This window comes from Canis aureus, chromosome 4 (assembly GCF_053574225.1).
Source record: "Canis aureus isolate CA01 chromosome 4, VMU_Caureus_v.1.0, whole genome shotgun sequence".
Taxonomy (NCBI): domain Eukaryota; kingdom Metazoa; phylum Chordata; class Mammalia; order Carnivora; family Canidae; genus Canis; species Canis aureus.
Genome location: NC_135614.1, coordinates 24,180,187 through 24,193,104, shown reverse-complemented (window position 1 = coordinate 24,193,104; position 12,918 = coordinate 24,180,187). Strand labels below are relative to the sequence as shown.

At 53.4% G+C, this 12,918-nt stretch overlaps 1 protein-coding gene across 1 annotated transcript in view; it reads right to left on the bottom strand.

Moving 5' to 3' along the window:
* Window positions 1-12,918, bottom strand: part of CDH23 (cadherin related 23) — a 364,939-nt gene that overhangs the window by 183,362 nt on the left and 168,659 nt on the right. The window contains exons 9-10 of the mRNA XM_077894887.1: window positions 3,383-3,495; window positions 1,245-1,433 (exon numbers count right to left, since the gene is read on the bottom strand). Coding sequence (XP_077751013.1) covers window positions 1,245-1,433; window positions 3,383-3,495 — 302 coding nt within the window. The remainder of the gene's footprint in view (window positions 1-1,244; window positions 1,434-3,382; window positions 3,496-12,918) is intronic.

Below are 12,918 nucleotides of genomic sequence, written 5' to 3'. Positions count from 1 at the left end.
TATCTCCACCTTTTAAACTTTCTACATTTTTGTGTATGTTTTAAAAAGTACATACTACACTTTGTGTAAACACACTTGGTCCCATGGCTACGCTTCCTCAAAGGACTAAATACAGCTCCTTTTAAACAGTAGGTGCTCAGTACATACTTTAGCTTTCTCAGACAGATGGGTATGGGATGACTTAGCAGGAGACGGGGGCATGTGCACCCATACACATGTACACACAGGGGACTGACTTGCCCTCGTGGCCCTCTGTCCTTGGCAGGGGGCAGGGGTGGGGGCGGGTTGGGGTGGAGGGTGTCCAGGGAAGAGAAGCTGACAGGAGACCAGTTGGATCATGGGAGGAGGGGCTCCTGGGCAGGTGTGCTGGTGGTCTGTTGAGCAGCCAGAGAGGAGCAAGAGGAGTGAGCGGGAAGCCAGGCCTGGAGCAAGGCCAGTGTGGGAGCCTGGTATTGTGAGGTGTAATTGCAGAGAAGCCCCTCAGGCTGGAAAACCTAATGGAATTCCTGAGCAGAGTGGGCTGGGAGCAGCGGTAATAAATAGAAGTGCTATTAAGGATTGTGGCTGCTGACAGGCAGGGGAGAGACCAGGCACGGCCCCGGGTGGGGAGGAGGCAGGCTGAGAGGGTCCCCGTCAGCATGGAAGCCGGTCCCATCCAGGCCTGGTGGGGCACGGCCCCATCCCGGAGCCTCCTCCCTCCTGGCCTTCTTGAGCTCTCCTTCACTCGCTGCCCATGCCCCTTCCAGGTGGGCCCTGCAGGAGGCTGCAGGCTTCCAGGACCCCCGAAGTCTCCTTGTGGCCTGGGATCCCCTTGAAAGCACTTATGCTACTCACATGGAAAAGGAGGAGTCATTACTACACCCAAAACAGAAATAAGACTTTTTTTCCAAAGTCCTATTTTATACAAGACCCTCCAACTTTTAAAATATCTAGTTTTTGGTGTATATTTTATAATGTACATACTAGATTAATAGGATGAACATATATTTCTAAATAAATTCCTAAATAAATCGCTAAATGAAGAACTATACACTGGTAGTGTGTGCTCAAAGAGTTTTTGCAGGGATGGGGGGTAGGCTGAGGATTAGAGACTGCTGATTTTTGCAAGGGAGGAGCAGCAGCAATGTTTGTTTCTATTTTATAGATGGGAACTTGGAAGCCTAGAGATACTTGGCATCTTTCCCAGGGTTGGACAGCCCAGAAAGGGCGGGGGTCTGGATACACCACACATTCCCGGGACTCACCTCATCCTTGTCCACCACCTGGATGAAGAGGGGTAGGGCAAAGCCCACCTGTGCTAGCTCGGTGATGGCCACACTGTATTCAGAGCTGTTGAACTCCGGGGCATTGTCATTGATGTCAATAACCAGGATGTTGAAGGTCGTGGTGACTGACGCATCAGAGGGAGTACGGTCATCATTCAGCTCTGTGCCCTGCAGGTAGAGGACAAACACCCCAGAGATGAAGGCGGCCGTAATCATAACATCATCACTTACCAAGGCTTTGTCAATTCTGGGTCCTGTGCTTTCTGTCAATTATCCCATGCCCTGACCACAATCCTGGGAAGAAGACTCTATCATCATCATCCCCATTTTACCCTTGACGAAACAGGCTCTGAGAGGTTAAGTAACTTGTATAAGGACACATAGTCAGAGTGGGTGTCAAACTCAGGCAGCAGGATTCCAGGACCAAAGGGACGAGGTGGTATGATGATGACAAGACAGATTTAGGGGCTCCTCAAGGGGCAAAGGGGACTCTTTATTCAATTTGGCAGATGATAAAACTGAGGTCAAGAATTTTTGCGCTACCAGGTAATTAAGACTTAATTTGGCATCTGCTATGGCCCAAACACTGTGCTAGGCATCATGATGGTCTGGGTCGGACTCAGGGAAAAATGGGCTCAAATCCTTGGGTGCCCAGTCTCTGCACCAGAACCTCTCCCCCCCCTCCCCCCCACAAATACCCATTCCCAGTTCCCACTCAATCTTCTGAATCTGAGTCTCTGGGCGGGAGGCCCAGGACTAGCTATCTTTTACCAGTTCCCCAGGAGATTTGGATTCACAGCCAAGTTTGTGAACTCCCCCTCACATTTTATATAAAGATGGAAAAAATGAGCTCAGGGTCCCATAGTAAGCTGGTGGCGCCACTTGGGCCGGGACACAGCTCTCTCCAACTGGAACTGTGCACCTTACAGGAAGCGTGCAGAGAGGAGGGGAGGCAGAGAGGGGCCCGTGGCTTGGTGGCTTGATGCAACATGGGAAAGTGGTGGTGTTGGCCCCCCTACCCCAACCATGTGTGCACCCTGGGTGGTGACAGAGGAGCCAGCCGGCCAAGGAGGGCTAATCAACCTGTCGCTCTGTATCCCTCCCAAGGTCAAGGAGAACAATCAAGGGCCAGGCTGGGCTCCTCTGTCCTCCTCAGGATGGAAGCTCCTATCCCAGCCCTTGTGTCCTCCCCCACCTCAGTCCACGGGGCTGGGGAGGAACCCTATGGCCCAGGGAAAGTCCATACCTTAAATGGGTTTCCCAGGGAATGCCTCTGCAAATCATAGATTTTAATTAAAAGCGGCCATGGGACACCTGGGTGGCTCAGTGGTTGAGCATCTGCCTTCGGCCCAGGGCGTGATCCTGGAGTCCCAGGATCGAGTCCAGCATCGGGCTCCTTGCAGGGAGCCTGCTTCTCCCTCTGCCTGTGTCTCTGCCTCTCTCTGTGTGTGTCTCATGAATAAATAAATAAATAAATAAAAAAAACAAACCCCAATCCTCTCTTTTCCAATTACAAATCTGTGAGGCCAGGTTTTCTTCAATCAGCACAACATACCACAACAGACAGTGCAGAAGCAGATACAAGGATCCAGAAGTCTTCTATTAAGATAGTCATTAGGGGGCGACAGGGGCCAGAGGCTGTGGCTCCACCACACCTCCAGGGTAAGGACCCTAGTGGTTCCCACCTCCCCCCACTACGCTGCTGCTTCCTAACCAGGGAATAGTCCCTGGGGGAGGCCATCAGAGTTAGAACTGGGACAAACCCCAGAAATGGGGTCAATATGAGAATCTGAGGTGGCTACTATGGAGAACTAGGAATCATGGGTAACCGTCAGGACCACCGATGAGCACCTACTGCGTGCTCTCTGGTTCCTAAAATGGGGATGAAAGTCCTAATCCTGTGTGATTGTTGATCATGGCTGTGGGGTGCCAGCACGGCCCCTGACCCGGCCTATGCTGGGAGGTGTGGTCCCGTCCTGACACGAGCCCCAGCACCCAGGCAGGTGAGGGGCCGGGAGCAACGCCCTGCTGGAGCTTCAGGGGGGCGCTGCTGGAGGCTGGTACCGCGGTGGGGGCCCCTGCACACGGGAGGCCTGTGCCTGCCGCCTGGCTCTCACCTTCACCGTCAGGATGAAGCCGTGGCTGTACAGGGGGTTCTCTCGGTCCAGTAGGCCGTTCAAGGTCAGCGCCCCACTGATGTAGTCCAGAGCGAAGATGCTGTTGGTATTCCCTGCAAGAGAGAGTAACATTCCCGGTATGCCTGGGGCCCAGGGCAGGTGGACACGGGCTGTGGTCGGGGCTCCTCTCTGCACGTTAAGGATGAAGCATTAACCCCATGGACGCTGGCCCCAGGAGTAATGGGAAGTGTTCTGGAAGATGCGGCCCAGGCAGTAGGCAGCAATGATTCACAGTGAGGACATTCTGCTTTTCGGTCTTCTTCTGTCTCTCAGAAGGAGTCAAGGAGAAAGTCTCAGTTTGGTGCTAGTGTGCCTATAGCACCCAACACTTGCTGTCTTCCTTCGTAACAGAGAGAGAGAGAGAGAGGGAGAGAGAGGGAGAGAGAGAGCAGGCCACAGGCCTGGAGGCTTCTAAAGGGAACAGTATGCAGCTAGGACTTGGTAACTGCTATGGTCCGAACACTTGCTTCCCCACAGAATTCATATGGTGACACCCAAAGCCACACAAGGGCATTAGGAAGTGGGCCCTTCGGAAGGTGCCTCGGTCCTGCAAGTGGAACCCTCGTGGATGGAAGGGATCGCATGCACCCTGTGCTATGTGAGGGCACGGTGAGGAATCACCACCTATGAACCAGGGTGGTGACCACGCTGACACTCGGATCTTGGATTTCCTGGGCTCTGGAATTACAAGAAATAAATTTCTTTGTTTATGAGCCACACGGCCTGTGGTGTTCTGTTATAGCAGCCCAAGTGGACTAAAGCAGAAACCTAGTTTTGTTTGCGTTGTGCTTATTTTTATAGTCATTTTCTATCCTATTCCATTCTATCCTATTCTAATTTTCTACTGAGCAGTGATACAATTTCCCTTTATGTTAAATGTAAGTTAAAAACCCAATTCAATCTTAAGAATAAGCATTTATTTTATTAAAACTTGAAGTATATATTTAAAGTACTGGCAAAAACCCTACTCGAGATACACTGGCTCAGATGGAGACCTCTGTGTCCATCCCTCGCTCCCCTACCAACTCCATTTTATGCCCCCCTACAGGCGCCCTGTGTCCCCACAGCGGCTTTCCCAGGTTCCCCAAATCTCCATGTGCACTCCTGCCTCCTCTTCTCTCTGTGAACACCTTCCTCTCTTGGCCTTACCTGCCATCCTCCCACCCAGTGCCCCTCCTCCTCCTCCTCCTCCTCCTCCTCTTCCAGGAAGGCAGTCCTACTTCTCTGGCTGACCCTCCACGCTCACAGGCGGTAGCCACTGTTCTGTTTGCTCTCTCACTGCTCCCTATGTGTTCATGTGATCTTCCCGGCCACCCTGAAGATGGGGGGTGGGCAGTGGCCACAAAGTAAGTGTTCACTAAGTACTGCCTGAGCTGGGCCCTGGATGATGGGCAGCACTGGGGAAAGGATGGATGGATGAATGCTGATCCCACAAGCAGGAACTGACATACACAGGTAGAAGCTACTGTATCCCCTGGCTCACCTCCCACCCCGACCCGGGCTCTAAAGGGATCTGTGCACCATTAGGGGGTCCGTCATCTCTTGGATCAACTAGGGAAAGCACAAAGCGGGGACAATTTCCCTTCTGACTTTAGACTTTGGGAGGGGCTATTCTCCACCAACTCTCTGCTGGCCGGCAAGGCATCCACGTCCACTCGGTCGGTAGCTAGAGGCTGTCCCTCCCCTGTCCTCCTCGCGGGCTACAAGGGTTGGCTGAGGCGGAGGGACAGCTGATGACTGCAGAGCCCGGTCAGGTCTCACGTCAGGCTCAGACTGTGGGCTTTGGGGACTGTGACGTGGGGCCTGGCCAGGGAGTGGACGTCACCCCAGCCTCCCCCTTTGCCTGGAGCTTCCTCCCACGGCCATAGAGAGACCTGGACACCTTCCTGCTGAGTGGGTGTAGTGGGGGAGGACAGGGCTGCAAGGAGGCATGGACACGCATGAAGGTAAGGAAGTGTCTTTTTCTTTAGCCAGGAATTCTGCTGCTGGGGAAACAGGAGGATGGAGGCTTTCATCTGTTTGTCATTAGCTAATCCATTTGACAGTCACTGAGCTCCTGCGATATGTGGGGGACAGAGTCTAGCAGGGGATGTAGCCCTCACCCAGGTATTCACATCACAGGGTGATCAGGGTTGGGGGGGTGAAGCATGGTCATCGCAGGGCCCTTTGGGGGGTGGGTCCTCTGAGTCCCTAAATGCTGCGCTGAAGGGCTGCCCTGAGGCAACATCTCCCAGCCTCCTGCCGCCTATCGCCCCCTGCCAGCGTGGGCCGCACCTCCCCAGCCCCCAGGGCTAGCATCCCATCATTCTGAATTTCCATATAAATTTATTCTTCCCAATAAAGGAACCTATCAAATGTTTAACTAAATGTGATTCAATTTTTATCTTTGCAAGATTTTTCCTATAAATCATTCACAAACCAGAAGCCCCTTGTTGAATGATGTGCTTTGGTTTTTGGCTTGAAAAATGGAGTTATCAACTCTGGAACATGCAGCTGGGCCTCCCCACTTAGCACCTCTGCCCCGATCATGACCATACGGCCCATCCCCAGCTTGAAGTCTGCCTCCAGCTCATAAAATATCCTCTTCTCTGACCCAGGCATTTTTCTCCAGCAAACCTGCAGGCAAATACCCTCCAACTGATACACATTCAAACCCAGGGACCCTCCTCCAACACACAGATACAGACACACACACACACACACACACACTTTTTCCCCATATCTACCTCCTGCCAAGTACGAATCAGCAACTCCCAGGACCAGCAGCCAGAACGGGTTACACCCAGGGAGCTGACGGGACCACCTGAGTGAGCCATTGGCTCTGATGGCCTCCTGTCACCATGGCAATAGCAGTACTCCTGGGATGCTGGTTCAGGCACAGGCAGGGACGGAGCCCTGAGCCCCAAGCAGGGATGGCCAAGGGCAGGGCTCATTCAAAGACAGATTGATTAGATCACTCATTCCTTTGAGTTCATATTGCGCACCTTACTGTGTGTAAGGCGTTAGAGAATCAGTAGAGAAAAGCAGGCAAGGTTCATCCCTTCAGTCTTGCAGTGAAGATCAACATTAATGACATAATCACGCTATTGAACATGTAAGCAAGCACTTGCTGAGCTAAGTCCCCCCCAGGAAAGCAGCATGGTGTAGAGAGGTAGTTAGGATTATGCCCTCAGGAGGCCGACTGTATGGGTTCAGACAGCTCTGCTTGTTGCTGGCTGGGTGAGCTTGGTCAAGTTATTAACGTATCTGGATGATCTCAGTTTCCTAGTCTGTAAATTGGGCGCAACAATGGTGCCCACCCCAGACTGTTGTTGGGAGGATGAAATGAGTGAATACAGTGCCTGGCACATAGGAAGTTCTCAACACAGGTTGGCCATCTGGTGTATCTGTGCTACCACCGTGGACCACCTGCTCTATTCCCACCCCCGTCCCCACAGGCCTGTGTCTAGAGCTGTTCGCCCAATAGGAGCATTGAGCCAACCCTGTCCTCTTGCTAGGAGAGCCTCAAAACCAAAAGCCCGTGTGTACAAGTTGGCAGCTCTAAGGCCAAGGCCATCTCAGCAGGGTTCTGGCCTCAGGGTGGGTCACCGTCTCCTGGCTCCTCTCTCTTAACTCCCTTTCCCCAGGGGGATGTGGCCTTGGCAGCCACACAAACAAGTTTCTCTGCTCCCCTGGAAGCTGATACCACCCTGTCAACCCTCTGGTCTCCCAGACATTCTTTATCCAAGTCCCACAGGGACCAGGGGCCAAGGGAGGCTTACCTGGGACGCCTTTCACCTGTTCAGCCCCCATTGCTGAGCAGAAGAGCAGCTGCTTCCCCTGGGCCTGACAGGTGCTGTCCCAGGTGCATGTGGATATACCTGGGAGGGGAGGGGTTCTGGGGTGGAGTGGGACCGCACCTCGGTGCCCTCAGGGTTCTGGGAGCTGGTGACTTAATGAGTTCACAAAAGAGAAGCAGGTTCATTATTGCCCTGCTGGTTATCCTGGGGGCAGCCACCTCTTCTAGGAGCTCCAGGCACCCAGACTTCTTCAGATTCCCCGAGGAAAGGCTGGGGGGATGTGAATTGAGTCTGCAAAAGCATGAAAGGCTTCCAAGGGGGAGTCCCAGCCTTCTTTCGCTTATTTATTAAAAACAGTAGCTAGTGCTCATTGAGAATTTCCATGGGCCAGGCACCAAGTGAAGCCATTTGTGCCACCATATTATTTACTCTTCACCATAACTTAGTAAGAACATAGCCCACGTCACGTATGAGGAAGCAGGTTCAGAGATGACAAATAAGTTGTCCAAGGTCACACAGCTACTAAGTGGCTGGCTTACATCTCTTTCTTGCTTCACAGGCATTGGCCCTACACACGTTTACACCCACTCTGCACTTGGCCCCATGCTAAGGGACAAGCAGATGCAGAGATACAAGAAATCATCATCCTACATAAAATGGAGTGGTGACAAAGTTGCTTTTTTTTTTTTTTTTCCTCAGGAGGGGATCCTAGGTAAAAACACCATACATTCTGGGCAGATTTAGGAAGTAGCACAACATCCATGTGGCAATGTCCTCCGGGTGGTGGCGAGGAGGGCCCACCCTGGGGTCTGGTGGGAAGGCAGGGCTGCAGGCAGGACATACAGAGGCACTGGCAAGGCTACCTCTGGGGCAGGCCTATAGCTCCAGTGAGGATGAGCAGGAGAATTTAGGGAGACAGGCAGTAGCCCGAGATGCAGGGGGACATTGTATGTGCCAGGTGCCCGGAGGCAGGAGAGGAGGGAGTTCCAAGAGGGTTAGTAGGGTCAAGCAGCCGAGAGACAGAGAAGAGAGAGAGAGAGAGAGGAGGCAGCTCAGGAGAATGAAGATGGGGTTGGATCTTCGGATGCCCCCAGAGGTCAGACAGTAAGACACTGAGGGCCAGTGGGGCACAGACCCGGGGACATGAGCAGGTGCAGACACAAAACCCAGGGAGGGAGGCCGAGTGGCCACTAGAGGGCGCAGCAGAGTCAAGCAAAGGGCTTCTGTGCCTCAGAGCCGGTCCAGGCAGAGGGGAGGCAGTGAGGGGGGGAAGGTGGATGGAGGGAGAATGGGGGAGGAGGGAAGGTCAGCCCTGGGGGGGGCGGCGGGGGCTCCCCCTCCCCCGCCCCCTCCCCCCTCTGAGGCCGCCAGCCTCTCCCCCTCCCCCGGCGCCCCTCTCCCTGGCTCCCGCCAAATCTCATCACTCGCACATCTTGTCCCCTTGTTATCTCGCCCGCAGCATCTTGACCCAGGGCGAGCCAGGTCTGGGGGGAAGGCAGTTAGCGAGTGGCTGATGGGGCGCGTGGGAACACAGGCATGACTTTCAATTGCTTTGTCTGCTCCGCTGGGCGAACGCGACCTGTCCTGCTGCCCTCTGAGTTCAAGGAAAACCAACGGCTTCCACCCTGGTCCTCCCGGTTCTTAAGATCCACCCCGAGTGTCACAGGCCCCAGGAAGCCAGTCCTGGGGGCTGCGGCATCTCTCACTCCTCTGAGCCCCAGCGCTGGGCTGGCACCCTCAGAACTGCCCTGAGCTGTGGGGGCTCCCCTGGTTCTCGCAGCAAGATCCAGGGTGGCCTGCGGGAGGAGCGCCAGGGGCTCACACTTGCATCCCTAGTGGCACTCAGAAGGACGCCTGAGCTGCGATTAGGAAGGGTCACAGGGTCACGGAGCACACACGAGGCGGGGGCTTGCTCCACCAAGGCCAATCTTATGCGGAGCTCGCGACTGGGTGGGGCTTCGAGGCCCACACACTCATCCACTCCAATGCCAGTCCCTGAATGCAGGACGGAGGCTACCTGGGGGTGACCTGTGGGATGCCGATCCCTCACCTGGCCTCTGACTTGGTCACCCCGCCCGTCTCAGGCCCTGGGTCAGGGACCCTTCCAAGGGAGGAGGGCAGAACTGGGGTTTGCACCCCCTTCTCTCTGGGGGTCTCTGCCTGGAGCCTGTTACATCAACACCCAAGTGAAGACTGCCTACCGTGCATAAACTGGCAGGATGAAAAAAGACCTAGGTGCCGGCAACAGATCTGCCACTTACCAGCTGCGAGACCTCCCGCAAACTGCTAATTCCTTTAAGCCAAATTCCTCATCTGTAACGTGTAGATAACAGCTCCCACCTCACCAGGCTGGGGGAGGCTCAGGCGTGATCACGGCAATAAAGCACCTGTTGTAGTGCCTGGCACACAGTAGGTGCGCCTTTGGTTCCTGTTCCTTCTTTCTGGGCTCTGCAGCTTCCTGAACGGAGGACCCAGGGTGAGCTGTGAGCGGGTCTCCCTAGGCCAGCCGATGTGATTGCGTCTGGTACCATGCAGCGTTTTGCGTGCATATCTTTTTCGATTTTCAACCCCCGCTCCCCTGCCATGAGATAGATTCTATTATCCCCATTTTACAGATAAGGAACCTGAAGCACAGAGTGCTTAAAAATCACTGGCACTCGGTCATCTAGGGGTGGAACAAAGAATTCAACTCAGCTCTCACGACGCTAAAGAGTTCATGTCTGGACCCCTACCCCCACCCCCGGCCCCGGATTTTCCTTCCTCTCACGAGAGCCAGTGGTAGCCCACGAGACAGCCGTATGTGTGCGGCTTCAGCCCCCTGGACCCATGGGGCAGGCTGGCCTGCAGGCCCACCCCTGTCCCGTCTGACTGTATTGCTGCATAATAAAAACTGGGCGTCAGCCTGGGATGTGGGCTTTGGGCAAGATGTCTTATGAATTAAAAATTGTCACTTAGCTGCCTGCTGACAAAAGGGGCCTGCGTCCTGGGTGCACCTGGGCTGGGCTGCATTCACCAGCTCTGCGATCAACATATGGCAACCAGTGGTGTGGGTTACCCGGACTCTCAACCAGGGGAGGGGACACGGGTGGAGAGCTCGCTGCCCCTCCGAAGGACCCTCAGGGAGGCGAGGTGGGGAGTGATTAGGCTTAACCCCTCTCCAAAGCTTCTCCTGAAGGCCCTGGGACCCTCTCCCTGCAGATGTCTGCAGGCACATCATCTGCATTCAGGCCTCAGCTCCAGTGTCACCTGCACAGAGGAGCCATCCCTAATCCCCTCACTGCCCCACACCCCTTCACTCTCCACTCTGTTAGCCTGTTTTATTCCCTTCAAAGCACTTCTACTTTCTGAACCTCTCCTGTCACCCGTTTACGTGTTTGCTTATTGTCCGTCTCCCCTCACGGCAACATGAGCCCCGGGAGAGTAAGGATTGGTTTTCCCCAGATGACCAGCTGATGCACAGTAGGTGCTCAACAAATGTTTGAATGAACAGATGGACTGATGCAGGGATGTTGGGGGGCCATTCTGAGGGTAGTGTAAAGGGCAGGGCAGCACGCTGCTGGCGTGACTTGTAATGTCACACATCCCAGAGACCGTGACGCTCCGGGGCTCTGAGCAGGGATCAGCTAATTAGCCATTCCAACCGGGGGGATCGCTTCGCTCCTGATGCGCCCAAAGCGGTATGTCCGCCTGAGCTGAGCGCATCTCAGTTAATTACGGTCACTGCCGTCCAGTCAGGAGAAGACAACCCTGAGTCCCGCAGGTAGGTGCGAACGGCAGTCTGCTTGCCACGCAGACATTTCACGGAGCGATGGTTTTCATCAAGCTCCCTTAAACCAACAAATGATGACCTCTCCTAATAGGACCACAAACTGGACTCTGATTAATTTGCTAATAACTGGCTCCAACGCGTGACACATTAACCCGAGTAGCCAAGGATAGTAAAACTGATTACGTTAGGGCTGCCGAGGGTCGAACAATGGCCCGCTCACCCTCAGCAGTACGTGGCTCCCTGCACGACAGGTGGCCCCAGGCTGGCGGCCTCCAGTGCTTTGAGGACACTTTAACAGGGGATCTGCAGAACACCACCAGGGGTTATAGCTGGGATCAGAAGCTCCCCTATTTCCTGAAAAACCTTTGCTCTTCAACCCCACGTACCCACATGTGCAGCTATCGGGATGTTCACCACGGCGCTGCTTAATAAAGAAAATTAGGAAGAACCTAAGTGTCCAACAACAGGGATTAGTTAAATGAGAGTCTATATGAAATTCGGCCAGCTGCTAAAAGTAATGCTGCAGAAGAGAAGTTTGTGACTTGGAAAGATGGATATTTAAGACGTGTTTTTTTCTCTTTTTTTCAAGATTTTACTTATTTGTGAGAGAGAGCACATGCATTGGTGCACAAATGGAGGGAAGGAAAAAAAAACAAAACAAATGGAGGGAAGGCGCAGAGAGAGAGGGAGAAGCAGACTCCCTGATGAGCAGGGAGCCCAATGCGGGCTCGATCCCAAGACCCCAGGATCCCGACCTGAGCCAAAGGCAGATGCTTAACAGAGTGAGCCACCCAGGTGCCCCATGTTTGTTTCTTAAAAAGGAGACACCAAATAGCATAGTTCCCTAAAATGCTTCCTATTGTTGCTTAAAAATATATGCATAGAGAAAGGAATGAAATGCGTACAGCATGTTGACAAAGATTATCGTTAAGTGGTGAGGCTAGAGCAGGGTTTCTCAATCTCAGTAGCGTGACACTAAGTTGGGAATTTGTTGTGCTGGGGGCTGCTCTCCGCACTGTGGGATATGTAGCAGCATCCCTGGTCTCGAGGATACCAGTAACATCCTGTCCCCCAGTCGTGACAACCAAAATGTCTTCAGATGGCCCCGGAAAGGCGAGGGAATGGGTATGGGTGGCAAAATCACTCCTGGCTGAGAACCACTGCTCTAGAATCATTTCAACTTTTTCCTTTTGACTTAGCTTGAATTACATGCATTAAAAAAAAAAAAAAGTTAATGCAAGTTCCTTTAAAGAATAATCCCCAAACTTCTAGACAGAGATGACGGTTGTTCAACGCTGTGAACATTCTTAATGCCCCTGAATTGTACACTTTAAGATGGTGAATTTTACCTTACATATATTTAAGCATGTGCAAAAAATTACCAAGGTTTGATGACGTGCGCCTGTGTGTTCTACGTTGGTGTCAGACGTGGGCTGACTTGTAAAGGGATCTGCTTTAATGAGCGATGCTTCCTCTACCTGCATTACGAGTGTTCTGGCCACAATTTGCTGAAGTTAAACTCCCCGAGGATGGGGCCTCTCCTGGCTTGGCCCCTGCTGCGTTTGCCATAGTGAGGAAAGGAATTTGCTCACAGAGGATTCTGCAAGGTTCCAGAGAGCCTGAGCAGTGCAAAGATGAAGCCTCTGCTCCCAGGGGTGTCTAGTCTAGATGAGAAAAATGGGACCTGTGCCCAAAAAATGCCTCGCCATGGGGTGGGTGCTGGTGTGGAAGGGGCTCCTTCCACTGGGCTTTGGAGGGCAGATTTGGGTAGCTTCCCACTGGGGGTCTAGCAAGAGCAGAGGGGGAGGGCGGAGTAATCCTTTCACAGCAGGGGAGCCAGCTGGAGGAGCAGTGGTGTTGGGAGCCTTGAATGCCAGGTAAGCAGTTTGGCCTTCTGTTCTACAGGGAGTCCCTGGAGGCAGGGAGGC